General features: G+C 44.0%; 1 protein-coding gene across 5 annotated transcripts; it reads right to left on the bottom strand.

Moving 5' to 3' along the window:
* Positions 1-1,265: 1,265 nt before the first annotated feature.
* On the bottom strand, positions 1,266-25,430 carry LOC128892625 (TLD domain-containing protein 2-like). Of its 5 annotated transcripts, XM_054153151.1 has the most exons (7): positions 23,068-23,235; positions 21,814-22,000; positions 21,243-21,471; positions 20,270-20,356; positions 6,420-6,701; positions 5,436-5,605; positions 1,266-5,363 (listed from the first exon to the last, which is right to left on the bottom strand). In XM_054153151.1, the coding sequence occupies exons 2-7, from the start codon at positions 21,912-21,914 to the stop codon at positions 5,228-5,230; spliced, it is 1,005 nt and encodes a 334-aa protein (XP_054009126.1). In that variant the 5' UTR covers positions 21,915-22,000; positions 23,068-23,235; the 3' UTR covers positions 1,266-5,227. The 5 variants fall into 5 exon arrangements, with proteins under 5 accessions (XP_054009126.1, XP_054009128.1, XP_054009125.1 ...); XM_054153153.1 differs by lacking the exons at positions 21,814-22,000; positions 23,068-23,235 and adding an exon at positions 24,739-25,430; XM_054153150.1 differs by having other exon boundaries at positions 21,814-23,235.
* Between the last annotated feature and the right edge of the window lie 85 nt (positions 25,431-25,515).

Below are 25,515 nucleotides of genomic sequence, written 5' to 3'. Positions count from 1 at the left end.
TTCCCTGTCATTTCCGTTTGTTCTAGATGTGGCGGCCCCCCCCCTCCCCCCTTCCCCCCCGATGATTTCTCACGACAGGCCGCGAAACTAGAATGTTCAGATTACGCCAACACGGTGGATATGTTTATCTTTCGACAACGTCGCTTTTCCCCTCGAAAAAAAAAAAAAAAAATGGAACGAGTGAGTCAGATGAATTCGATTTGTCTTTTCTTTTTACATTTTCGTTTCTGATATTCAAACCGCGTTTCGTTACAATTACTCTGACGACCATAGTTCGGGCCTAGCGATGTAAAAATTCGGTGATCGGAGAACAGGTTTCGCGATCGATGGTAACGATTGATTTCATTGGCTGATACGTGATCGTACATCGATGCAACGTGGTAGGAATGAGTCTGTGTTGAACGTAAAAGATCGCTCGACGAGCGCGAAGTGTTCAAGATTGAAAAGAAACGATATACTCTGGAGAAAACGCGAGGATGAGTTGATCGTGCCTCGGTCGAAACGATGCCGATAGTGTAAAAAATGTGTTTAGAATATCGTTTCGCGGATTACGCAGGAAAGATTCGAGTCTTGTACGTATTTCGTGTTTGCAAGTGGAACACGGCGATAGATCTACGTGTGTATTGGTTCGTTCTCTCAATTAAAAGAATCCTAAATGAACCGTGCGCGATATTTACATTAAATAGCGCAACACGAACAATAGAGCACGCGGAATATAACGAATAGAATGTTAAAATTGAAAATATAATTTTATAAAATTTTGAAAGAAATTGTAATTGACGCTCCCATGCAGGCCCTAGAATTATCGGTTACGGTTAATCAAGTAAATCGAAAGTGAGAAGCAAATATTTTAACAAAAAATTAGAAACGGCGAGAACGACTCTTCTCTACATTTCTAAGGAATTTTGTTGTTGGTACGAGTAGCTGTCTATATGTGTACAACAGACTATAATTGAACGACATAACGCGAATCTTCGATTCTTCCAAGTATCTAACGCACCGATTCTCTTGTCTTTTGCGTTCGAACACTTTGACAGATTCCTTTTTTCCGCGTTATGTCATATCGAGACATGTAATCGTGTCTTATTAATTCGTGATTATTAACAACGACGACAACAATATCTAGCTAAACACTGAAGAACATCGAGTTTTTCTTTATGCGTGTTCAATCCCTGCGATCAGTCTGAATCTAATTGACAATGTGTATACCAAAGGTCTTCGCCTCGACGTGTAATTTGTTTCTTTGTCTTCGTCGTTATTTTACGTTCATTGTTTTTTTTTTCATTTTTTTTTTTTTGTGTTAGTACGTTAACGTCCACTAAGTAACTATGAATATACATATACTTTGCGATTACATTAATTTTTTTTCGCGTGAGCTTACTTTGCTTTTAGCAGAGATTCTTACTTCCTCTAACTCCTACTACATTTCGTACACGAACGCTGAAAGCTATACGCTTATATTGATTGTTTCTATGTTTAACGGATAACTAATTCCAACTTGTCCAAGATAGATGAGCGTACTACAATTTTCCTTTTTCACAATCGAGGAGCAATTGATTCTCTGTTAGAAATGGGTCATCGACGATTCGAATCCCTTGACTGTCAGGTTCATCGATACCACTGTAGTATCTGTATTGTGTATTTACAACGAAATACACTTGATCTATACGAACTGTTACCGGTGAACAGAAATTTCTAGTTTTTAATGACTTTAAATGCTCGAAGATTAGATATGTTATCGGAAAGATATGGTTAGACGAAATAACGTAAAACAAAAGTATTGCTTCGATTAACCGATAAGGAAGTCTGACAGCAAAAGGTTACCATCCTTCAACAGTTTGGAGAATCATCTTCGCATAGTTCGATACGTACATTGGAAAGTGTCATCGATCTTGGCTGCTCAAAACCTTTGCAGCGTCTCGCGAAACGCTTGGCAAGACAAATTCATTCGTACAACGGTCTTGCCATTGCAAATCGGAGCGTCGAAGATCGTCAGGTAACGTGCAGCGTTCGAGCTCGCGCATAATATGTCGCAATTGATCGTACAGGAAAATGTATCGTCGTTAGTTACGATTAAAATCTCTTACCGATTTCGTATGACACGCTTAATATACGTCTACAATTTCTTTGTGGAGGCAGTTGCATATATTTTAGATTAGATGACACCTAGTGTGCTGGAAATGTTCCTACGTTTTGGTATGGAATACGCTTCATTCAGAAGAAGAAAAAGAACCGTTCCAGCCAGTTGACGAGAGTACGACGACACTATACATTGTCACGATATTTACAGTTAAAAGAAAACCTCTCTCGATATTTCCATCGACAACGAGTTCGTAGAATTCGTGATACAGCGCTCACAGACGTAAAGAGATCGCATTTCTAAAACTTTGGAAGATAATCGCGGTAAACACAAAAGAGAACATAAACAAAAACAAAAAACCAAACGAAAAAGTGTTTTATCAGACACACATAATTTTTTTTTTTTTATTTCGTTATAATATACATTTATACCGTGATCATCAGCACGAAGGCGAGGATTGCGAATCCATTTCTCAAAAACGGAAAAGAAAATAAAATCGCCACGGTCAAGCACTTCGCTTTTCTATCCCTTTTTTATTCGAATTTGTATTGTCTTGTCTTTTTCAATCGAGATTCCACGACTCAGTTTGTGTTGAACCGTTCTACCGCGAAAGGATAAGCACCGTTACCGAGTGACACGTGTTAGAAGCGACTCGATACGTTTGTTAGAAGTTTCTTTACCACGTTAGTATCACAAGAGTACGCCTAAACGCCTAATTTAAAGCCAGAGACAACGCTACGATCGATACGCGCCGCATTCGGTGTATGAACGTACTCGAAACTAATCTAAACAAGCCGGTAGTAAGCTACGTTTAAATACATTTTGTGCTTTCCTTCACTCTTTTTCTTTTTCTGTTTGAAACCGTGCTCCATGGAATTTTGCTACTATCCGACAATGTTTCTTTTTCGTATTTTTATTTTTTGTGAGTGCGTTTCGTAACCAGTGCACCGGATACACTTGTCTCGTTAAAATCTACGATTCTCTCGGTCGATTTCACAGTCTTAGTAATTCTTCAAACCGTCGCCCGTATTATTGCGCTGCTTTTTTTTTTTCAAACGTTACCCCAGTTAATATCGATTTCGTGAACGCACAAATTTTTGATTAACGTCACAAATTTAAAAAAAAAAGCAGCTCTAGAAATACCGAAGATCGAAAATCGTAGAAACGACACAAGTTAGAAACTGTTCCTAGTAAAATGGAAGGAATGTCAACGGTATATTTGCTACGGTATAAAAGGGCGTTCATCTTTCGTTTTTTTTTTCTTCTCGACGTAACATCTCGTTGTGGAGCCATTAGAAAATCGTTCTCAAGGGAAAAATCAATTTATAAAATCGATTATCAAAACTTCTTTTCCTAGGTAGCGATCGTTCTACTAAACAAGTGTACAATCCCTCGACGCTAGGCTACTCCCTTTACGTTCAACAACGGAAATTTGTGTTTACAAAGCGGTAGAAACGGTGGGTGACACAATCAATTGATCCTAATACAATATAGAGACTATAAGCTCGTGAACAGTCTCGTGGTCGTGTGTGAATTAGTCGTTTTATCGCGGTAGTCAGAACCGAGTGAAATGTATCATTGCACGATATAGAAAACAGAAAGGAATTGCTTTTTCTCTTTACGCGAGAAATGATTTCTTCCTTATTTATCCGTCCATCAATTAATTAATACTGAAACAAAATATAAGAATACATCGAGCACAAATCCCATAGAGGGTTCATTCATCTACAAAAAAAGAGAAGTGGCTGTGCTTTCACTCGGCTCTGATTACACATAAAACTTCTACAGCTGGGATTGTACCGTGTTCTAGCGTAGGGAGAGAAAGAGAGCGAAGCGAGGCACAGGCGTGTGTGTTCGTTGTGGTCACTCGAGACTCGAGAAGCACGTTTGTTACCGTTTATCAAAGAATATCAGCCATCGCTGACAGTTTAATCGCAAATTCTTACACGGTCTGCTCTTTGTTCACGTAACAGCGTAAAAGATCAGTACGAACTCTATTTTTTGTCTAAAGCTTACTTGTTCTCAGATCTTGGATCGTTTACATCAGGCTCTGCGATCACGCTTCCAGAGTATCATTCAGTGTTTTGCTTGTATCTGTATAATTGTGTACACGGTGTATATGTAGCCGGCGTGTGTCCTTTTAGGATATACGTGAGACGAGCTACACAGGTGGTATTTTAGCAACGTTTTATGTTTTTTTCTTCGAAATATGCTGCTCCTGTAAAGTTAACTGTACCGTTAACACGATTGGTAATACATATATTTACATTGACTATCTACAATTATCTACACATCAACAAACGGTTAGCTTAAACATTTCTCATGGTGTCGTGTTTTATTTTTCTATCATCTTCGTAGTTATCATCATCATCCCGATTCTGAACATAATTTCCTAATTACCGCATACTTATCACATCTCTCTTTCATCGTCGTTCTATCAAGCTCGTCCGATCCATTCACGCTTACACATTCTCTCAGTTTTGTTTGCGATCACACCGATCGTCGACGATCGTGATTCACGCGACTAGTTCGAAACGACGACCTTCGGGCCCAACGAATACACTTTATACACGATCGTCGTCGTCGATCCTTTTAATAATCTTGAAACGACACGCAATCTTTAAATCAAATTTCTAAACGACTCATTCAACGGAAACGCGTTTATATGCGTGTGTGTGTGTGTATATATATATATAAAAAAATAAAATAAATACGCCAACTTAAAATAGAAAAACAAATAGGACAGCTAAACGATAATCGATAATTATATAATAGTCCGTGGGTCAAGGTTCTGGCTTGACGTTGCAACATCACATCGTCGCCATTGTTTTCTTCATCTTCAAGCGTTCCCCTTCCTTTTCGGGGATTCGTTTATCGAACAGAATCACAACTCTTCCATTCGTCTCTATACACTGACAGTTCCCTGTTCCTCGGTCCGTTAGAATGTATCAGTAGTGGATCGAGTCAGCCGGTAGGTAGGTAAACTCGTTAATCGAATTAATCTCCTCTGGTAATGTCTCTTAGAAATTGTAGTCTTCCTGTGATCTCTCCTGGGTACGATAAACCTTCACGGGACTATCGAGTTCAGGTCAAATTAGGCTGCGGCGAGGGAGTAGTCCTGGACAACGTGTACGAGGAGGCCGTATCCTATATAAACGCCCAACATTCCAGTGTTTTCACTACGAAATCCTCGCGCGGTGCCAGCGGCTCGTTTCCGTACGTGCTGCAAGATTGCGTTCTGCCTTGGTACAGATCACCGTCCAACCATAGTCCAAATTTGCCACTGGAAAAAAGACACGTATTCCATTAACGACAACGCGGGTACACGAGCTGTTTGTACAAGAACGATACTCACTCTCCAGCGCCTATGGCAAGACTCTCATTGTTGCCTTTGATGAAGTACAAGTTATCGCCGGTCCAGTTGAAGGCTTGGAACCTGGGCGTAAACCTGAAGAGGAGGGACTCTCCGGTTCCGTAAAAGTGGTCGCTAACGTGCAAAGCGCAGGATGTCAATGCTCCGAACACCTGTAACCACAGAAAATAAACCAATTGACTAACAACGTACGATTAATTAATCGACTGACGTTTGTGCTTGAAGCGTTCGTCTACAACGAACAAAGCATGATTCTATCGCATGACCGTGCGTTTCTCTCATCTACCAGATCAAATAGACGACAATATCTCCGAGTTTCGAACGGTGAATTCTCTTTCGCGTGTAACTACAAATGTTCAAATGCAGAATTCGTGGTAATTTTCAAAGCGCCGCGTCACACACTCCACGCTATTATATCGGTAGCCATTGTCGCTAGAGAAACAGTGACGATTCCTGCACGTTTTATCGCGTCGAGGGTGCACGAACTCGAAATTCGAAAACAAAGAACATCCTTCACCTCGACGCTCTCGCAAAAGTGGAATCAACGGTACATTCAACGGATAGAAAGGATGATGGGTTGGGTGTAGCCAATTCTGAAGACGAATAGCTTCGATAATGGAAGAACCGAATCGATGCAATAACGATCCTACTCTATTCGGTCGCAACCAACGTGTTCGCTGTCGAGTCTCCTAAGTCAAAGTTATACCGATCAAAGTATGGGTCGAGGACACTCGTAGCTGTCCTAATTCGGATACGAATCAAGGACTCCCGAGTAAGAACTGTCTAGAGTGTCTAGACGACGCTCATGTAGGTCAGGGAACGGTAAACTTGTTAACGTGTCCGTTGATCCTATTACTCCCAGGTGAATCTATAGGCTTTCCAAATCGGTTCCAATTGATATATGGATCAGGGACTGTCCTGGTCAATGCGTAGTCTCTAGAGTAAACGAGACGATATGATACTCACGTTGCCTTCGGTGTCCTCGATGACCAGGAGAATAGGACTCTCTATTTTGGCCATCTTCCTGTACATGCTGTTGAGACTGAATCCGTGCTGACTGGTGCTGAAGACCAGGGTCCATAGGTAGCCCTCCGCCCTAGCGGGTAAGTGCCGGCACAGCTGTTCTCTGTGCTCGTCGCTGAGGATTTCTGTAGTGCCAACCAAGTCTGGCACGATCACGTCGTTGTCCAAGGAGACGGCACTGTTGGCGTACAAAGCTCGCCTGAGCTCCTCGCTCATAGACAGTACCTGCGAACGAACGAACAAATTATCAAGGCGGTCCAAACGGAGCAGTGCTAGGGAACATATTCCGGATAGAGTCTACTCGAGATCGATCACCGAGTTCATCAATCTCTCGAACCACTAATAACAACGAAACCTTTGCGATCAATAAAATCGATTTAACGTTAAACATTGTTTTATCAGCAGGAAGTCCCATTGCACTAGGATTCTTCCAAAGTATCTTTCGATGAGATACTCGGTGATCTTATTCAATCGTGTATGTTACGTTCTATATACCAAAGACAGTACTGGTTGCAACTATAGGGATTTCATTGGTTTCTAAACCTAAATCTAAATCTAACACAGCCAACACAGACTACTGTATGCATTCAAGTGTCGTGTTGTAATTGTTGACATTGTTTCGCAATTGTTCGAAAGCTTCGTGTACCACGAATAATATATATATATAAACAGAGAAGAATGCGTACCCCGTGCATCAATGTTTCCGATTAATTATTTAGGTTGTTTATCGGGTCAGTTCGAGTTTCATCGTTTCTAACGGAAACTCGATACAACCGTGCCTAGCGTATCGATAATCCGCGGTTCCAATTTTAGAACAATACGAGAGGTTCTGTCACAGTTCGTCGGAGAAAGTTTGCCGTAGTTAGTGGAAAGTTTACGCGAGTTGGCGGAAAGTTTTCGACGAACCCTGTTCTCTACTCGGATTAAGCGATAGGTTGCGCTCACGCGAGGCGTTGTTATGCATTGATGCAAATGCGCACGCGGTGAATCACATTCGCGCACCTGCCCTGAACGACATAACAATTCCACGCTGTCTCCCGCGGGATTACGAGCTACGAATCATCCTGTTGCTTCGTTACGGCTTTGCATCTCATCCATTAATATTACGAAAACTACGTAACTCATTAGCGAATGCCGGAGTATTCCACACGCGCGAACTTTTCGAAGCAGTGGGATTTTCCTACAACAACCCTGTGGAATCCTCGCACTTTAATGGAAGCTAATGACGTATGGCTTTCGGAGTCTGGACGGTTTGGAATTTAAAAAAGCTTCACGTGGTTCTGAATCGAAAGGTTATAATGCAACTTCCACGTATCGAGAAATAAATTCCGTAGAAGGATGAACGAAATCCTAGATGCAATTCAAGGATCACGCGTTTATTAATATCTCCGTTGCTGAACGGTCGCGGAGAATGAATCGATTAAATGTACCGTATCCTTCGGCAGTAGTATAACGACATCGTTAAGAGGTTTTGCGTTACCGGTATGGTTAATTATTCATTTGCGCGCGGTGATCTCATTTGCTTTTATCGTACGAACAAACACCGTCGTGTAAAATTATTAACAGCAGAAATGACGCAACCGCGTAAGCCATGTGCCAATACAATAAAACGGGAGGAGATGGTACGCTGAATAATTGTTAAGTAGTCCGCAATAACAGCATTGATAATGAAAGATAAGATTGATATCCTTTTGCTGGATAGCCTGATTCGTTTGTGAAAATTTATGTCGATAATTGGAGAGAAATTCGATAATTGATTGGAAGCGGAAAAAAGTAAACAAGGCTCGGTTCGAACGAGTACGAGTGTTTATTTTTCTCGTACGCGGTCGGTAAAGCATTAATTTCAATGCGGACAATCGCGGTTCATCGAGGGGTCACGGTTGATTATACTCGCGAGATCCCCCTTTCACCAGGAAAGATAACCGCGCTCTTTTCGGTCCATATTTACAAACAAAACGTGTTTATTCTGGTTTTCCGCGGGTATTCGTCAATTGAAGCGAGGCCGTGCCAATTAAAATCGCAACGATTTTACTCGATTAGAAGATCGAGGTGTCAGCGGCGTCTCCAAGGACGAATCGAGTAAACGAACATAAACAAAACCACGTGACCGCGCGGTAGATCCATTTCGACGAAAACACGTTCCTCGAGCCGCGACGATAACACCCCAACAGTCTAATAAAGGGGGAATTTTATCCAATTTTTGTGAAATAAATCTGCAATCTACATACGTGTTTACCTTGTATCGAGAAAAAAAGTACGACCGAGGGGAACGAACTCGCGCTCTCCCGATGTGTTTTTGCAACAATTCGACCGAACAACAACTATCGAACGCACGTGTCCTCGATCGTTCACGCATCGTCTCTTATCGCGAGAGCTTCCTTGACCCGTGACCCTCGCCACGCTCTATCTCGACATTTACCAAGAAAAACTTGGCCGCGACATGATCGCACAGTTTTTGACATCGGTCCGTCGATGGTACATCGGAGGAGGATTCGTTTCAGAATGCGATCTTCTCGCGAAGTGCGAGCAAATTGTTTTTCATCCACCGATCGCCGTGTACACGCTATTTTAATTTGAAATTCAGATTTCCCGGCTGATCCTCTCAGCGTTTATCGTGGCTCGCGTGAACCTATCAATAACAAAACAAGATTTCTCTGCGTTCAGCGCATTCGCTCGACCGAACATACGATATTCGAGGTCGTGGTGGCAATCGAGACGCACGCTGGAAAAATATACTTAAAGTCACGTGTTTACGCGATCGCAAACCCGATCAGACCGATGTTATACGTGTCAAGTGTGCAAAGCAGTTACTTGAGTAGTTACGATTGAACGCGTTAAGACCTTATTTTAGGAATTTTGTTGCCTCACCGACAGCATTCTGGACGAGTGCTGGAAGACGTAATTAAGAGTTGGACAGGAATTGGCGATCATGGTGGCTTCGATAGCGTTCTCCGCGTTTGAACTCGTCGAACTTCCACCCGTCTACACAGAATTCCTCCCACTGACGCGACCCGTGAACCGTTTGTAATTACTCGAAAGCGACGATCTTCGTCGTTCCCTGAGTCGATACACCGCGGTTGATTCTTTTAGCGAGTCCGACTGACTCGGTGAATCGCTCAGCACTGAGAGTCGAAGGAGACACTCGAACCGATCTCTACGAAACGACCATCGACAAGTTCGTAAAAAACCTTTCGTCCAGTTTCCACCCTCCCCTCCCTCCCTCTCTCTCTCTCTCTCTCTACAGCTTAATGTCAAGTACAAGCGAATTCCACTGGGTGTACCTCGAGGGACTCGAGCACCGCGACCTCGCATGATTATTCCCCACCGACCTTCGATACGACTTCGTCGACAATGATGAGACGGTAATAAGTCGCGGGAAGCTGCTTTCGAAGGCTCGTTTCTGGTTCTTAATCGGCTCTTGTGCTCGTAAACTCTCGTCCTTAATTTACAATTCCGCGGAAACCACTACAGAGACAATAATTGCGTTCAGGCGGCTCGATTGACCATCGAAACCGAAACAAGAAACGCGGAACGGATTCGATTTTGGAATCGTTTCGGCAAAAAAACTCGTTCCGTCCGAAGCGTTTTCCACCCACTAACGCCGATATACCGTATTTCCTCTGCCATTTAAGAAAGAATTATCAACTCGCATCGTTTAAAGAAGGACTGTGTTCACAGCGTCGACGATTGATGATTATAAACACGGATGTCCAACGCGAGAGCATTCTCGCGGAAAAATGTTTTTCTTTTATTACTAACGGCTTGCATTTCCGAATACGTCCTCGTAAACTTGCGTGTAACAACTATTACCGGCGATTTAATGGCGCGATTATGCTCGCCGTTGATTCCGCGACAATCTACGACGCTCGGACTCGAGTATGACTGCGTTCGATTACAATACGAATATCGACCGTACCAGTCGAGGGAAGTCTCTGGCGATCGGAGATAAAAAATGAATGTCGAAGAATCGGGAGAACATATGTTTCTTTAATCAACGTAATCGGTTGCGTTAGAGGCGAGTGCATTAGAGACGAGTTCGAGCGAGGAAAACACTCGAAGAAAATTAGAAGTAATTTTGCTGATTTATATTTTTAATAAACGTTGAGATTATTGAATCCTTCGAGTATCGCATAAATATTCATCGACCGAGTAAATTACACGTACACGTTTTCGACCATGTACTGGCCGTATTTCTTACGACTTGTATGCAATTATAGATGAATTATGGATATTTTTTTATATTCGAAGATGAGTGCACGGTCGAAAATGTTTATGTAATGTATGGAAAATTTACTCGTTAGTCGATGAATTAATACACACTGATTGTGAGAGGCAATTTCAACGTTTGCCGAAAGAACAATTCACGAGAATCGGGAACAAGAGACCGATATAATAATGAACGAACAACTCTATCCTATCCGTATAGAATGCTCGAAGTTTAAAGCAGCCTTCGACTATGGCTCGCCTTTGCGCAATTAGACAGACCGAATGTTGCGACACGTTCGCTTTCTCCTAATATGCTTAATAAAGACGTTCTGTAAATACTATCGAGTGAACATTATTTTTTCAACGCATCGCACTCGACGAAGAGTTATTAAGCGAGCCATTACTTATCAGCTACCGCAAAGGAAAAACGATAACAGATCAGCGACGCGCGCGCGCGATAGTTGCCAGCACGTTAATTAGAATGTTAATTAAAGCAAACAGAGAATCATCGATTCGCCTTGATCGGGAACGGATAAGTGAACGCGCGTCGTTGCGCGATTACGGTTCAATTACAAAATAGCAGAGACCTACTGACCGGTTCGTCTCTTCGAATTATAGTGCAACGAGTCTGTGGAATTTCGTAGGTGGTTCGTAAGCGCCGAATCACGCAATTTACGATGCGTGTCGGTTCATTTCGTACCTCGTCTCAGATATCATCCTAATCCGTACGACCTTTCGTCGCGAGACCCATAATCGTATCAATTTTTCAATTACGCGAATTCGTAAAATTAATTAATTACATAGCGGGTTGTTTCGCGTGATATCTGTATCTACAATTCGTCGATGTCCAAACTTCCAATTTTTTCGTGTTTTTTTCCAATTTTCTTTCTTAACATCGATTTATCCGTCGACTCGCGAGTCATTTGTTTACAGAAAGTCTGTTGTTCGGGACTCGCATTGCTAACCTTAAAAGGAACTAAAACCGACTCCAAGAGCGCTCAAGATTCAAGGAGATCAGGAAACAGCGTGCATCGATATGCGAAGGGTGACCACGAGTTTGTTATCGACAGTTCGTTACCGAAAGGTGCTCGAACGAATTCGTCGAAATTCTGTGAATATTCGCGATCGATTCGAAGTTTTCGATAGGCGTTGGTGACCGAAAGCGTACTCGATGGCTTATTACATCATCGTAAACATAATATTTAGATTATTACGTGCACGTTACACTGCTACTCTAATATTTGCGTCACGACCATCGCCGTGTGGTCAGCTGGCCTGTAATAAAGTTGCGAAGTAAATTGCCTCCGTGAAATTTTTATTACACAAATTCTACGATATCTGTTCCGCGAGAACAGCAGTTAAAACATTCCCGATGATAAACACACGTTGACCATAAAATTACCGCGAAACTCTTTCTCACAGATTAGTTAAAAATAAAAGCTAAGCGTTTCGTCGGTTTCTGTTCGGTGAAAACGGCAAACATCGTGGTACATACGAGCACTCGCGAATGCTACTGATTCAAGCGTCTATCGGTCGTTCCAGAACGAGCCCAATTTCCATAATTTCTTGATCGGTTATCAAGGCTCCTCCGCGATTTTTCCACAGCTCACCTGGGTAATTAACGACGGGACAAAAATTCAACGTCTTGGTTTATCGAATATTCCCCGATGATCCGTGTTTTTTTTAACGTCGGGAGTGAATGCATGGGCGCCGATTTATTTTAACCGAGCTTCTATATAGCTTCGCGTGAATTGAAACACGTCCAAGTTTCGAGCTTGTGCCAAACGCGTGTCGAAACGAGAATTTCACGACACGCTCTTATCCGTCGACGTCGGTCCCGCAATCGTTAACGCCGACGCGCGAAGCGTCCGGTAATTTATATTTGAAGAAGCGTAGAAACGTGGGCGTGTCCCTGCTTGTCCATGTTGCAAGACGAAAGAAAACGCGTAGCTTTTATACGAAGGCAAGCGAAGATCTTCTGACTCGAGTCGAACCGACCAAAAACGTTTGCTTTTTCTTGTACAATTGTTGTAATTTCACGATTTACATTTTATTCGATTCGGTACTTTCTTCGCTTCGGTGTTCGATGGGAATCAAGTACTCGATACGCGTATCAAACGCACGGCGCGAACGATATTGCTCTTTCTTGCGCCGCGCAATTTCACGATTCGCATTTTACTCGATTCGGCGATTCCTTAACCTCGATGCAAGTGTATTTGATGGGAATCAAGTACTCGACACCGCGTATCAAACGCACGGCGTAAACTCTACAGCGGTAGGGCAGAACTCTGCCCTTCTAGAGGGTTCCACCCTTCGTTCGGTCTCGTTGTCGCGCAGGAGGAAGCCCGATTGCTCGCTAGTTTAAGAGGACACGAACTCGTTGTTCCCTGTTTATTATTGGAGCACGCATAAACGAAACGCTCGTATCCCGTTTATGCAGTTAATGCCGTCAAGTGTCGTCGTTGCGTAACTTTGGTGGGAGATTGGCCGTGTTCGAGCGGATCGTGTATCGAACGCAGCCAGATTCTGTGAAAGGTGGACCTAGGCGCGGCCAAGGACCGGTTGCAAGTAAACAAGCGAGGTGCCGCATTTTTCTGACCGTCGCGTCGTACACGCTGAATACGTATTCCAACGAATAGCTTCGCTATGAATGAATCCTCTATGCAACCCGCAGAGATAAACAAAATGCTCGAATAAGATGTCGAGTCGATGATGCATCGGGGTGGTCTTCGGCCAAAGGGATGTATCGCAAGACTCGAATTTTTATAATCTAGGTGCAACGACAACGGCGTTCGTCTAGTTGGAAAAAAGCAAGTCGACCGCGAAAAATGCGGTGTCATAAATCGGCATACGTCGAGCGATTTATTCGACGAGCAGAGAAAATTTAACGTTATCTCCACACATATATGCGAGCAGTTACGATTTGTCGGCGTATACGAACGTGTTTACCAGCGTCGTTGCTCTTATACGCATTCCATATTCAGTGTTATTCTTTCAATACTGAATTATGTATGCGTGGTAAAAGTCCGTCTCGAGTACGTGATTTATCGGGAAACGATATTCCCGAGGAATCGAGCGTACAGTCGAAGAAAGAAAAATCGCGCGAATAATGGAATCGTGGAACCGACGTTCGATTTTGGAAAATGTGAACCAGATGCGAGTCCTATTTACGCGTCAACGTTTATTACAAGAATCATATTTACCTTCGTCCTTTGTTTCAGGAACTTGGAGAGCTTTGTGATGGGGTTGGGAATCTTTGGCTTCGGCATTTTGACTAGAACGGTTCGCCTTCGACACGAAAAAAACTGGTTCACTTTCTCCGGCAGTCTTTCGTTTTGTATCACAGTTACTCTCGCGAAACGCAGTTTACATAATGCCCGTGTTTCGCGCTTTAACGTCGGTCGAGGACCTCGCTAGCACCGCGTTCGATCGCACGAGAAACTTTCTAGAAGCTAACGGAGACCGGCGTAAAATGTTGAATATCACCGATGCTGAAGATACGTATCGTTCCAAGTTTCGCCGAATTCGCTACCCCCGGTGCTGTTCGAAAACACTCGGCACGAGAGGAGCTTCCACGACGTAAATTTTTCGCGGTGCGACGCCGTTTACTGTATTCGTCCTGGATGCCGGGCAATAAAATCTTACGAGCTCTTTCTCGACGATTTCGAGCTACGATCACATCGAGCGTTTTTAATGAAATTTATCGGGTAGGTACGAGCGTTTCTACCAACGAAGAACAATTGATACGAATTTAACGATTAGTAGTTTAGTCGTGGCTTTGACAGTTCTTGTGTTTATCGCGAGACACGCCGCGAGTGGGACATGCGCTTCACTTCGACGAGGACTGAAGCAACACTGAAGCTTCACGCTTTCGGGGTGAATCTAATAAGCGTTCCAAAGGGAAAGGCGTGGCGGGGAGGGGTGGTGCGGCCGGAGCTTGTGCAGAGCGCATTGCTATCGCGCAGCACGTGGCCTGTCGGCCGTACACCGAGTACTGTTTCTTTTTTTTTTTTTTTTTTTTTTCTTGTCGCGTTACGACTCCGTTTTGGATCTGTGCCCGATATAAGTCACGTCCACCGATTGTATTTTTATCCGGTGACTATTGACCCCTTTGCGAATAAATAAAATATCGCTTTTGTTCGATAAGCATTGGGTAACTTCGATAGGATCGATAGTATAATTTTCTGTCCCGTACGTACTAGAACCGGGGAGAGAAAAAGGACAAAGAAACGGTGAAATCTGACCTAAAACCGAAGGGTCCCGTATGGTGTTTCAGAAAATTCAATGCTCCATGGCGAGCGTAAGGTTTTATGGTTCTGCAACGCGTGCACGTGACCAACGGTACGTGTAAACGGTCACGTCCGCTTTCAGTGCAACCATAACATAAGTTCCGGCAGATAAGAAGATTTTTGTTGAATAATTATTCTCGATTAATGTATCTGCCACATCCGACCCAATCCGTGATCGTTAAAACGGAGGAGATTGCACGATTAGCTTGTAACCGATCGAAAAATATTTAGAAAAATGTTTTTTTACCAACGTTACAAATTTAAAGGTACAAATTTAAAGGTATTTTACGGACTATAAGACGCACCTTAATTTTTAAGCTATTTTAATATACCGCTTACCGCGGCATCGAATATATTTTCAAGACGCGGATATTTTAAATCAAACATTGTACATTTTTATATTAATTTCAAAATACGGTAAATCGAATACAATGCATCCCAATCTTCTCGCGATTGATTTTATCTTAGACGTCACGATTTCGCGCTAAAACAAATGTATTTGTGGAAGCTTACAGTACTGAGGTCCGTTGCTTCGCACTGCATGTCGAACAAGTGGCCACAAGTATTATTAGCAACTCTTAGGTGCCACTGTCGTATTTATAGTACACTTTGTAACGTTGAAAAAAAAACATACCTTTTCATCGAGTGGTCATTTTTCTCGCTTTCATTATCGAATGAACGCATAGAGTACGAACACCAGTTTTTAGAACGCAACGACCTGGTACTTAACGGGTTAATCTGCGCGTACTATATCGTTGAAAACTTATCGTTGTTATCTGTAGGGGTATTAAAAGTACCGCGCAGCACGAAGTTTCTGGATTCTTGGTTCGACGTGGAACAGGATCGACCAATAGTTAAAACAAACGAAGCGACACGCGATAAATCTAACAAAACAATAATCGACTGTTTTTTCCATCGGGGAAGACACAATTCTTACTATCGAATTACTCGATTACTCTTCACGGCTCGATACACCTGTATCAACTCGAACGGACAATGTCGAACTTCCGCGATGCACGATCTTTGTCGTTAATTCAATTACGATCGACGATTAATCTAAATAAATGTACGTTTCGTGACGCAGAGGCGTACCTGCATCGATAATATTGTGGCGACGCTGACGCAATTATACGGAATTCCTTTTGGTCGGAATCCCTTGGTCGCGAAAACGCGATACGAAAATATTTTCGCCCAATAATGCAACCGAAAGCGCAGCGACGATAAACGTAATCGAGCTCTCGATTACAACGGCTAACAAAGCGCTAGAAGGAATGTAGGCTGACGCGAAGTTAATTCTTAACTAGCGTTTGCTTCGCGAAAACCAGCTGCTCGCGTGCAATCGACCTATCGCAGTTGTCGCTTTCTGTTCTCGTCGTTTAAAGGCCGCCGTGAAATATGCACACCGTTCACGGTCCCTGAAGTTCGAAGAAACTTCAGCGAAGAACGTTCGACGAAGTTGAAACGTCACGACGTCGAGTGCTGCGAGCTTTTCTGTTTCTTTCATAACGCCCCTTGTGCTACATAAATTCAATAACCGTACCTTGCCGGTGAAGCAACTATGATTGTTTACCGAATAATCGTCAAGATTATGCAGATTGCCGAGATCAATCTGCCGACTGTACATATCTCGAACGTCTGGATTGCGCGACGGATAAATAAACAATGAGAGAATTTTTACAGGCGCGAGGTGAAACATGCAAAGATAATTTTCCTTGGTCAAATTTTCCATCGGTTTACGCGACCTAGTTGTGTCACGTACGCCATGGTAATAAGCATAACAAGGACCTAGACCGACACATATTAATCCTTCGGTGGAGCAGTCCCTGCTTTGTAACACCCAACAGACCGAGACAATGAAATTTAGGTACCGTAAAAGGTAGGCATAAAAGTTCCGATCGGAGCTTGGATTACCGTCTTAGAAGCTATCCACAAACGTTAAACCTGCCTTGGATGACTATTGAAAATCTGGAAAATACTCAAAGGGTCCAATTAGAGGGGTAAACAACTGCGAGTAGAAATTCCTTGCGCAAAAGTACCTGATATACGACACAAAAGAAGATACTAGAGCAGTCCCAACCCTGTGTTCGATCGACATAGAAAAGAGACACGAGGAGAATATAGGAAAAGAAAAGTCACGCGATAAGTGTAGATTTTGGTTGGCAACGGCGAGGCACATTTTCGCGCCTAAAACTGTGCCCAACAGATGGAAAAAACCCGAGTCGAAGGAATGTATTATTTACTCTGTCCGAATCGAGCAGCGCGTTACAGGTTGGCGCCGTGCTTCTCGTCCGAGAAACAATTTTAGCAGTGAGACAGCGAGCCTGTGGCTAATGGAACGAAGACGGAATCTTGGCAACGAGCCGAAAAACTGTGCCGCGAAGGTTAAAGATTCCGCGCCGATGGGCGTCCTCGGATTGATGGGAAACAACCTGAGGACGAAGGCGTCGTTTTTCATTTTTGGAACTGGAGGAGAGTTCGTCGGGTTCGTTCGCGTCTCTGTGTCTCGGTTTATCGTGCATCGCGCAGTCGTTTATTAACCCCATGTCTTACTAACAAATTAATTTCATGCGAACCGATAATTTCTTATTACAAATGTATCATCCGTATATAGAATGCGATTATTAGCGTTCAAGTTTTGATTGCGCTGCATACAGGACTCGGTATATGTAGATACGGTAAGACTGATCGGTCGTTATTAACTTTTGCCTTGGAACGCATGCATATTAATCATTGATGATGCATATTTATTGCATCGTGGATTGGATAAAAACTGTAACGAAGTTTCGAAGAAAGATATAAAAATGTATACAAAGCGAGACACGCTGTCGTTAAGCCACCTCGATCGTCTGTACGAGGATGCCGAGGCTCGCTACGATCAATCCTTCGTCCTATCTGCCGAGAATTAATAATCAAAACGTACAAGTCACATTGTACACAACGGGACTTACTACTTTCTATTTTTACGAAAGGCTATTTTTGACCATCGCTGTTCTCCAGCCGTGGGTAAACGTACAATCGAAGCACGATCGATCGAATTCCATCCACGGTTTAATGCCATGGTCTTCTACCAAAACTCGGCGACAAGAATTTATCGATCTTTACGCGAGAATCGTTCGTTCCCGCCAAGTCGCCGATTGAATGGAGCATAATTTTAGCCACCCTGGTTACGATAGTCATTCACAGCGATAATGATAAACACGACGCGATTCCTGACCGATGAACACGGTGCACCGACCTCGGTCTAGTCCACCCACGTGCAAGCATTTCCTGTCTTTCGAGGGCTCTATTCCTAGATTTCGCGCGACCGTCTCTTTCCAGAGATGAAAAAGTACGAACGCAGATGATAGATGTAGAATGCTCGAAGCACGTAGAGGAATAATTTCGCGATGACGCGGATACGTTCGGCTGGTCGATGAATCCGTGAATTTTTTTCACAAAAATAGATCAAGACTCGCGGCTGTTGCTGTCATTATTTTGGCGACTACCGTTCGCGATGAAAATCTCTATTTGGCAAACGAAGCCACGAACGGACGGGAGGAGTGACGCACGGGCCTCCGGAAATAAATTGGTCACGGCAGCATCACCCGAAAAGCATTTACGACTTCTTAACCTTGGTACAACGAGATGCTGAACGGGATCGTCGAATTAAAATTCTATTCGCAAGACGGAAGGTTTGCAAAAAAACTGCACTCGCCAACCGCGCACGATCATCAACATAGAGCGTTTGAAATCATTTTAATTCTGCGTGTGACTCTCGCCCTCGAACGATTTGCGTGAGTTACGCATCCCGCAAAAGTATTATCTGCGTTTTCCGATGTAGGACACCGATGAACCTGATCTTGTAATCGCTTCGTGCATCGTATAGTGGCACGAATGATTATTGAAACTAGTTGCGACCGCTTCGATCCAAAAGATATTCGAGGCATACGCTACAACGGGCTGGAAATAGAAGCTGTGCAATCGTTCGAACAGAAAATCCGATACGCAGGAGCGATCGTTCGTCTCCCAAGACAAACAATCTCGCTTCTCGTTGCTTTTGCATCGTGTGATGTGTTGCGGTGCAGTGGTTGTAAATCTCTACGAACGAAACGGTGGTGCTGGTTTCCAAGCTGTACACAAACATATATACTGCACGGAACTAGAAAGATCGACCCTGAACGACGATGGGGTAGAGCCGAGTCTACACGAAATTTCGTAGGTCGTTTTATTCAATTATGACGGACGTTCCATTTCTTTTTTTTTTTTTTTTTTTTTTTTTTTTTTTTTTTTTTTTTTTTTTTATTCGAACTTCGTCCAGAGCCGATCTCTGCAGCTCTTCGGTACACACGCATGCATGTTTAATATCGTTGCTCGGTGGTGTATTCTCGCCAAAGGGATTCTAAATACAGAAGAGAATGTGTCAACAGAAACGAACGACGATTAAAGTAAAGGTACACGGTCGAGGAGATGCTCGACCGCGGGAGGTTCAAGAACGTCGAGAAAGAGAGCCGGGTAAGTAAGCGTGTTTCGCGTCTCGTGGTTCTCGATTAAATTAAGTATATAACTTTTCCGAGTTCGACGTTTGGAGGAACGACAAGGTCGCGCGTAAACAGTAGGCAAAAGCAAACGCGGCGTGAAATATGGTCGGTTTACCTGGTTAAACGACGACATTCGGAAAAACATGTTTTCCTACCGGGAAAACTGAACGACGAATGTCAATATACAGGGTGTTTCTGAATTAAATGGGCAAACTTGAAAGATGAATATAGGATTCCAAAACAAAATTAAGAAATTTCCTCTAGAAATATTTCAGTGTTTTGCAAACGTTTTGTTTAAGAGCTACTGAATAATGTTGAAATTAGAGAAAATTGTTTGTTTTTTTGGGGGTCCTGAATTCATCCTTCGAGTTTGGTCATTTAATCCGGGAACACCCTGTATTTTCCGAATCCGAGGGGTTAGGTAAAATAAAGTTTAAAGAAAGACTGCAATTCCATCGCTCAGCGTAACGATAAATTACAAGAATCCCAGCGATTATTCAACGTTCCAGTTTCCACCGCGCGTGTTATCCAATTTGTCGCGACTCGATCCAGCGATTTCGAACATCGACGCGACAAAAGCGTCGCGACGGAAGCACGATTGACAACGATGCATCCGCGATGGGTCGGGCCGCAGCGTCGCGTGACAACGGTGCACCGTAGAATCCGTACAAGCGGAGGGTGTGGCTGTGTAAACTAGAAGGTGCGTTACCGAACATCGAACAATCAATTGGGTGCCTATGTAAAACGACCGTCAAAAGGGAGGATCGGAGAAACTCGGTACCTCCGGGTCCTGGATCTGCTCGGAATCCGCCGACGTACTCGACGTCTTCAGGATGCTGTACAGCTTTACGTAGGGGGCCTTGATCAGCTGTTAGCCAATATAATCGGCCGTTTTTAGCGATTTATTTTCTGGCTTTCAGTCCAGCATCCTCGATCCTCGCGAATAAAAATGGTCAGAGTATCCTCGCATTCGTCGTAACAGAAAAAAAAAAAAAAATAGGAATCCTCGTTTCCAAGCAATGACTAACATCGTCAAATATTTGCGCGTGTTTGCTCTTCTCAGCAAAAGTTAATAACGCGCACCGAGGAACTCTGAGAGCTTCGTGGCGTGGATCGAGACGCTGGGCATGCTAACGATAACCTTCGTTTGAAAAATGAAAAAATTCATCGGCCATAAAAAGAAAAACAGAAGCTCGGAGATGCTTGCTAGGTGAGAACAGAATCGATACTCGGTGCCATGTCGAAAAAGGGTGGTACGGTTTGATGATGATTGTGCGGAGAAGACGAGCTGTGCGAATGAAACGAACGGTAACGCAGGAATGTCGTAGACAAAACCTGGTGCGTTCGACGACGAACGATGACGGTAAAGAAACAAAAGGAAGAAAGAAACTCGCGGAGTGCGCGTATGCTCGAGAAATAAAACTGTATGAACAGTGCCAGATAGTAATTCGATCGAGGTGCAGGAACTCGTGCCTGAGATCCAAAAGAACGACGAAATTCATGGAGACGATGATCGAATGGGAAATCAATCGTGTTGCGAATAACGATGAATCAGTTTCACTGCCACCCTGAACGACCCATCGATTCTAAGCGAACCGAGTGGAAAAAACTATTAGACAGAAAATCCAGGACAGTCAGCGTGGCAACGACGAACGATTCGATGACAAAATGAAACTTGGAACAAAACTTGATGGTCCCAACCGGGTCGAGTATACGTCTTTAGAGGTAAGAAATGATCGAAAGCTAAGACTCACCTCCCACGACTCTCTGGTCAGCTCCGAGATTTCGTCGCCGTCCTGGGTACGAGCTTTGCCCTCCTCCGTCGATTCGCCGCCTTCGCCGGGTTCGTGGGGAGACAATTCGGGCGACAAATCGGTGTCCGTGTCCGACAGGATGTAGCCCCGCTCCCGCCAGTAATTCTCGTCGAGTTCTCCATAAAGCGACGGAACCCACGCATGAATGAACCTGTAGAGGTCGTCCACCCTGCGAACAACAAGAACGCGTTCCTATTAATTCGGTGCTGCGAACGTTCCTCCTTCCCACTGGTGCCCGGATGCACTCTTAACCTGCGCTACTATCGTTCACCGTTATCTACGCTTAGATAACTATAATCAGTTTGCGAACGAGTAGTTTTCCGTTGCCACGGCTAATATTAACCGATGTGCCAAAAATATTCAAACCTTAATCGAGTAACTATTCGATCGAAGTATTAGGTATCGGTAACAGTACGGAAGATATTTCATCTATAACCGAAGATACAATGAAGCTTTTTTTTTTCTTTTTTTTTTTTCTTTTTTTTAAATAGATGATATATTCGCTTAGTACCTTCGATTGACGAACGGCAGGAAATTCCTAACAGCGGGCGACACGTGCTCGTTATAAATAAAATTCATCGCGTTGCCAACTGTGCTCAGTGTCCAATTCATGGTGGCGTATTGCGAATCAGGCGTTGGGGATCTCTAGATTCAAACCGACTCCGACTTTCTCTCTCGTGACTCGCGTTTCGACGACCCTGCAAGGACGTTTCCTATTTCTTCGCTGCGACAGCTACGTTACGTCTCGGCCTCTTTTTTTTTTTTCTCCTGGGATGCAGAGCTAACCCGCGCGGCTACGACTCGCGCGAATGCGACGCGAGACTCTATTTCTGAACGCGGCTACGGCTGCATTTCGGACAATAACCAGACCAGCTGCGCGCTGACGCGTAACAACTGTTTTTCGACGTTCACGACACCGTGGAATTTCAGCGAAAATTGGGAACGATAACGCGAGACGGTGTTCGCCGCGAGATACGATAGCGGAACGATGACGTAACGGAGAATTCTGACGCGACACTTGTTAGCGTCGCGCAGGTCAACGAAGAAGAATTAGCGGAACGTGTGACGATAGAATCGCGCGTACCTGCAACGATTATCCGAAGTGACGTAAGTCGACTGCAACATTACGCGTTCGAAATTTCAGACGAATGTTTGTGGAGGTTTTCTTAACGGTTCATCTCTTTTCGTCACGTTAACAAAAATAACGCTGATGCGGTACAGAGGATTCGGATTGTATCTACTTTGTTAATTGACTCAGAGTGGTTATAGTGGTGCCATCTATGATCTCATGAAACGAGAGTTCTGACTTGGCAAACTTAGCAAATACAACCGCCGTCGAGCTTGGACGGATCGAAAGGAATTTAAAGATAATTTTGTACCATACGAACGGTGGTATGTACTGCGCGTTACTTTATCTATTGACACTGTCTCTCACTTGCTGACTATCTCGTTATCGTCCACGCGTTATCGCAAATATATTAATGATTCTACGGCGCATCGTTCGCTAGCTAGCAACAACTTGGGACCTGGTATGCGGAATTTACAGCAACGGGTTACGTTCCAGCCAAGGGTACCACGCTCGGTTTTATCGGAAGAAACTATGCACCACCGCCAGTATCTCGGCATTCATCAACGGTAGTGTAGCCACGGATAATGCCCTCGGGCCTCTGTGGCCATGCACCGTGAAGCAACGAGAGGTCAGCGAGAGATATGTCGTCTCCGCCATGCAACGAATGACTCGGACAGTCCAGACCTGCCGTGTTACCTAATCTCTAAACGCGTGACGGCCGGCAAGCGACCAACTCGGCCTCGTCCTTTCGATTTCTCGAGGAATCTATCGCTACCGTCACCCTTCAATGTGCAGGATTACGGTTGCGTGTAGATCGTACGTAGAGAAAGAGAGAGAGAGAGGCGCGCACAGAAAGACGTACGGAGACACACTGGATTCGCGCACATGGATGAGTAGAATTTAAAAAAGAAAAAAAAAAAAAAAGAAAGAAACACCATGGAACAGGTACACGGCGTTCCCGGCGCGTTTTCTTCGCTCGACTAAACTTATATCTCGAGTGGCGAACATGGAACGGAAAAAATTGCGAGCACGTTCGACGATACGCCGAGTGACTTGGCGCAAGTCACGTGACGCGGCTCGCTCGGTTCACGTGTACCCGTAAAACGCTCGCGGTATCAAAATCCGATCGCCTCTCGAGAGGGGAGCGAAGGTTGCAACGCATACGATGCTGACAAACGAGAGATAGCTTCCGATGCGCTTTGGCATGCTCTCGTTGCAACTCGCGCGACCGGAGACGGTTGGGTGACGGCATTTGTCCGACGCTTTGGTAACGTTACAGTTTCACGTTGCTGAATACTGCCACTTCTCGAACTTCTCTCTAGTCGCTCTTCGTTTTACCATACGCGACGATTCACCTGTGAAGGGTCGACTTCATGAATGATCAAATCTTAAACTTGCGGCAAGAATTGTAGTTACCAATGGGAATATACGTATTTTATCAAGGTGATTAAAGTACCTCGATACTGTGAGCGTAAGAGTTGAAGGACAGAGACACGAAATGCTCGTAAACCGAGTTTTTCGATTCCAGATACGCCTGATACGATCACGGGACGTCGTTGACCGTTTGTCTTCGAAACCTGATTCCGAGAATTACATTAACGACTTTCTCTTTGCCGAAACTACTGTTCGACTGGAAGGAAGCACGAATTCTATCGAAGAAGCTAGCGTACAGTTCCCCATCGCGAAGTATTTCCAAGCGAATATAGTCATTGACGGGTGGCGTTGTTGACAAACTTTAAAACGAGAAGTCAAGGGAGCGTATAAATAGAGAATCCAATGGCGGAGACGAGATCTATTTTGCGACTCTTGCAGCGAACCACGTGTCCGACCGTACGTTCTGGACGCTGTCGGCGTTTTCGCCGCTCAAATTTACAAAAATAACGCGACGCATGATCCCGCAAGAATCTCAACTAACGGCCAAATTCGCTCCGCTTCGACCACTCGGAAACGTCGTACGAAAATAATCCTCTTGAGGCGAGGGTACGATCGTTTCATCGTTCCTTCCGGTGGAAAACGTTCTTCCACGGAAGTGACGGTAAAGAGAACGGCAAAAATAGACGTGAATTGGAAACGGATCTACATATATACGATGACCACTCCTAGGAACCTAGGAGCTTCCGGGAACGATTGTTTCGAGAAGTGCATTCTTCGGATAAACAAGAATCATCGCGTGGACGATTTATAAGTGTGTCGATTAATCTAGAAGTTGATTAATCGGTGGAAGTAATTTGTTGTAAACGTTTCGTTTAAAAATAGAAGCAGGAAGAGCCGGAAAGCATCGATCCTGGCTCGACGCAGTTGGCCACTGTTGACCATTCGCATATAGATACAGAAGTCATTAAAATAGTGCATGTAAAGTTTATTTACCTGTTGCGCGGCACGCTGAACCAGTACTCAGGGCGTAGTTTCTTCTTTCCGTAGCTCATGATAGGCGTCGAGCGTGGAATCTTCTTATCTTTCGGTCTTCCGGTTCGAAGTCTCAGGTACAATGGTGGATCCTCGCAAGAACGGGCCGGCCGTGGTATGAGCTCTACGTAATGCGACAGAACAATTCGATGTAACACGTGTCACGCATCTTAATTAGTACTTTTTATTCGCGACCCGATTCAATCGACATTTGTCGTCGATGCACGTTGTCTCGACGCGCTTGGAACTCGCGCGAATAAAAAACAATTACCTAAATAAATGTGTATGCTCATTCGCAAGATACATTCTCTTGTGTGAAACGCGCACAGTCGAGTACACGAAAAAAAAAAAAAAAAGGGAGGGAAAAAAAATGTAATAAGCCCTTTTCGGAGAAAGTACCTCACAGTAAAAGCATTACACAGAATGTACACAGTACAAAACGTTACGAGACGCACACAACAACGCGTTTAGACACACGAAGAAATAAAACGTGAGGATCGAAAGATCGCTGCGAGTGGCGGTAATTGCAACGAGCACTGATAACCGAGCGAGTACTCGTACGGTTCGAAATTCAGTATACACGTACACAGTGTGCAGGGTGCAACGGCAAACCGAGCGTAAAAGTGGGATTACAAAGTACGGTCAGAGGAACGAGCAAACACAGTCTCGCAACACGACAGTGGAATAAAAGAAAAAAAAAAAGGAAAGTGTCACGAGTAGAGCGAAAATCAATGATAA

The sequence above is a fragment of the Hylaeus anthracinus genome, unplaced genomic scaffold (assembly GCF_026225885.1).
Source record: "Hylaeus anthracinus isolate JK02 unplaced genomic scaffold, UHH_iyHylAnth1.0_haploid 12407, whole genome shotgun sequence".
Classification (NCBI taxonomy): domain Eukaryota; kingdom Metazoa; phylum Arthropoda; class Insecta; order Hymenoptera; family Colletidae; genus Hylaeus; species Hylaeus anthracinus.
Note: the sequence above shows the minus strand (reverse complement) of the source record. Positions and strands in the feature narration are given on the sequence as shown.

Coding starts and splice junctions, on each gene's coding strand:
- LOC128892625 (XM_054153150.1), bottom strand. CDS start 21,914: ATGAATTGGACACTGAGCACAGTTGGCAACGCGATGAATTTTATTTAT. Junction 20,357..21,242: donor TGACCAGAGAGTCGTGGGAG/GTGAGTCTTAGC, acceptor ATTGGCTAACAG/CTGATCAAGGCCCCCTACGT. Junction 5,606..6,419: donor TCGAGGACACCGAAGGCAAC/GTGAGTATCATA, acceptor CTGTGGTTACAG/GTGTTCGGAGCATTGACATC.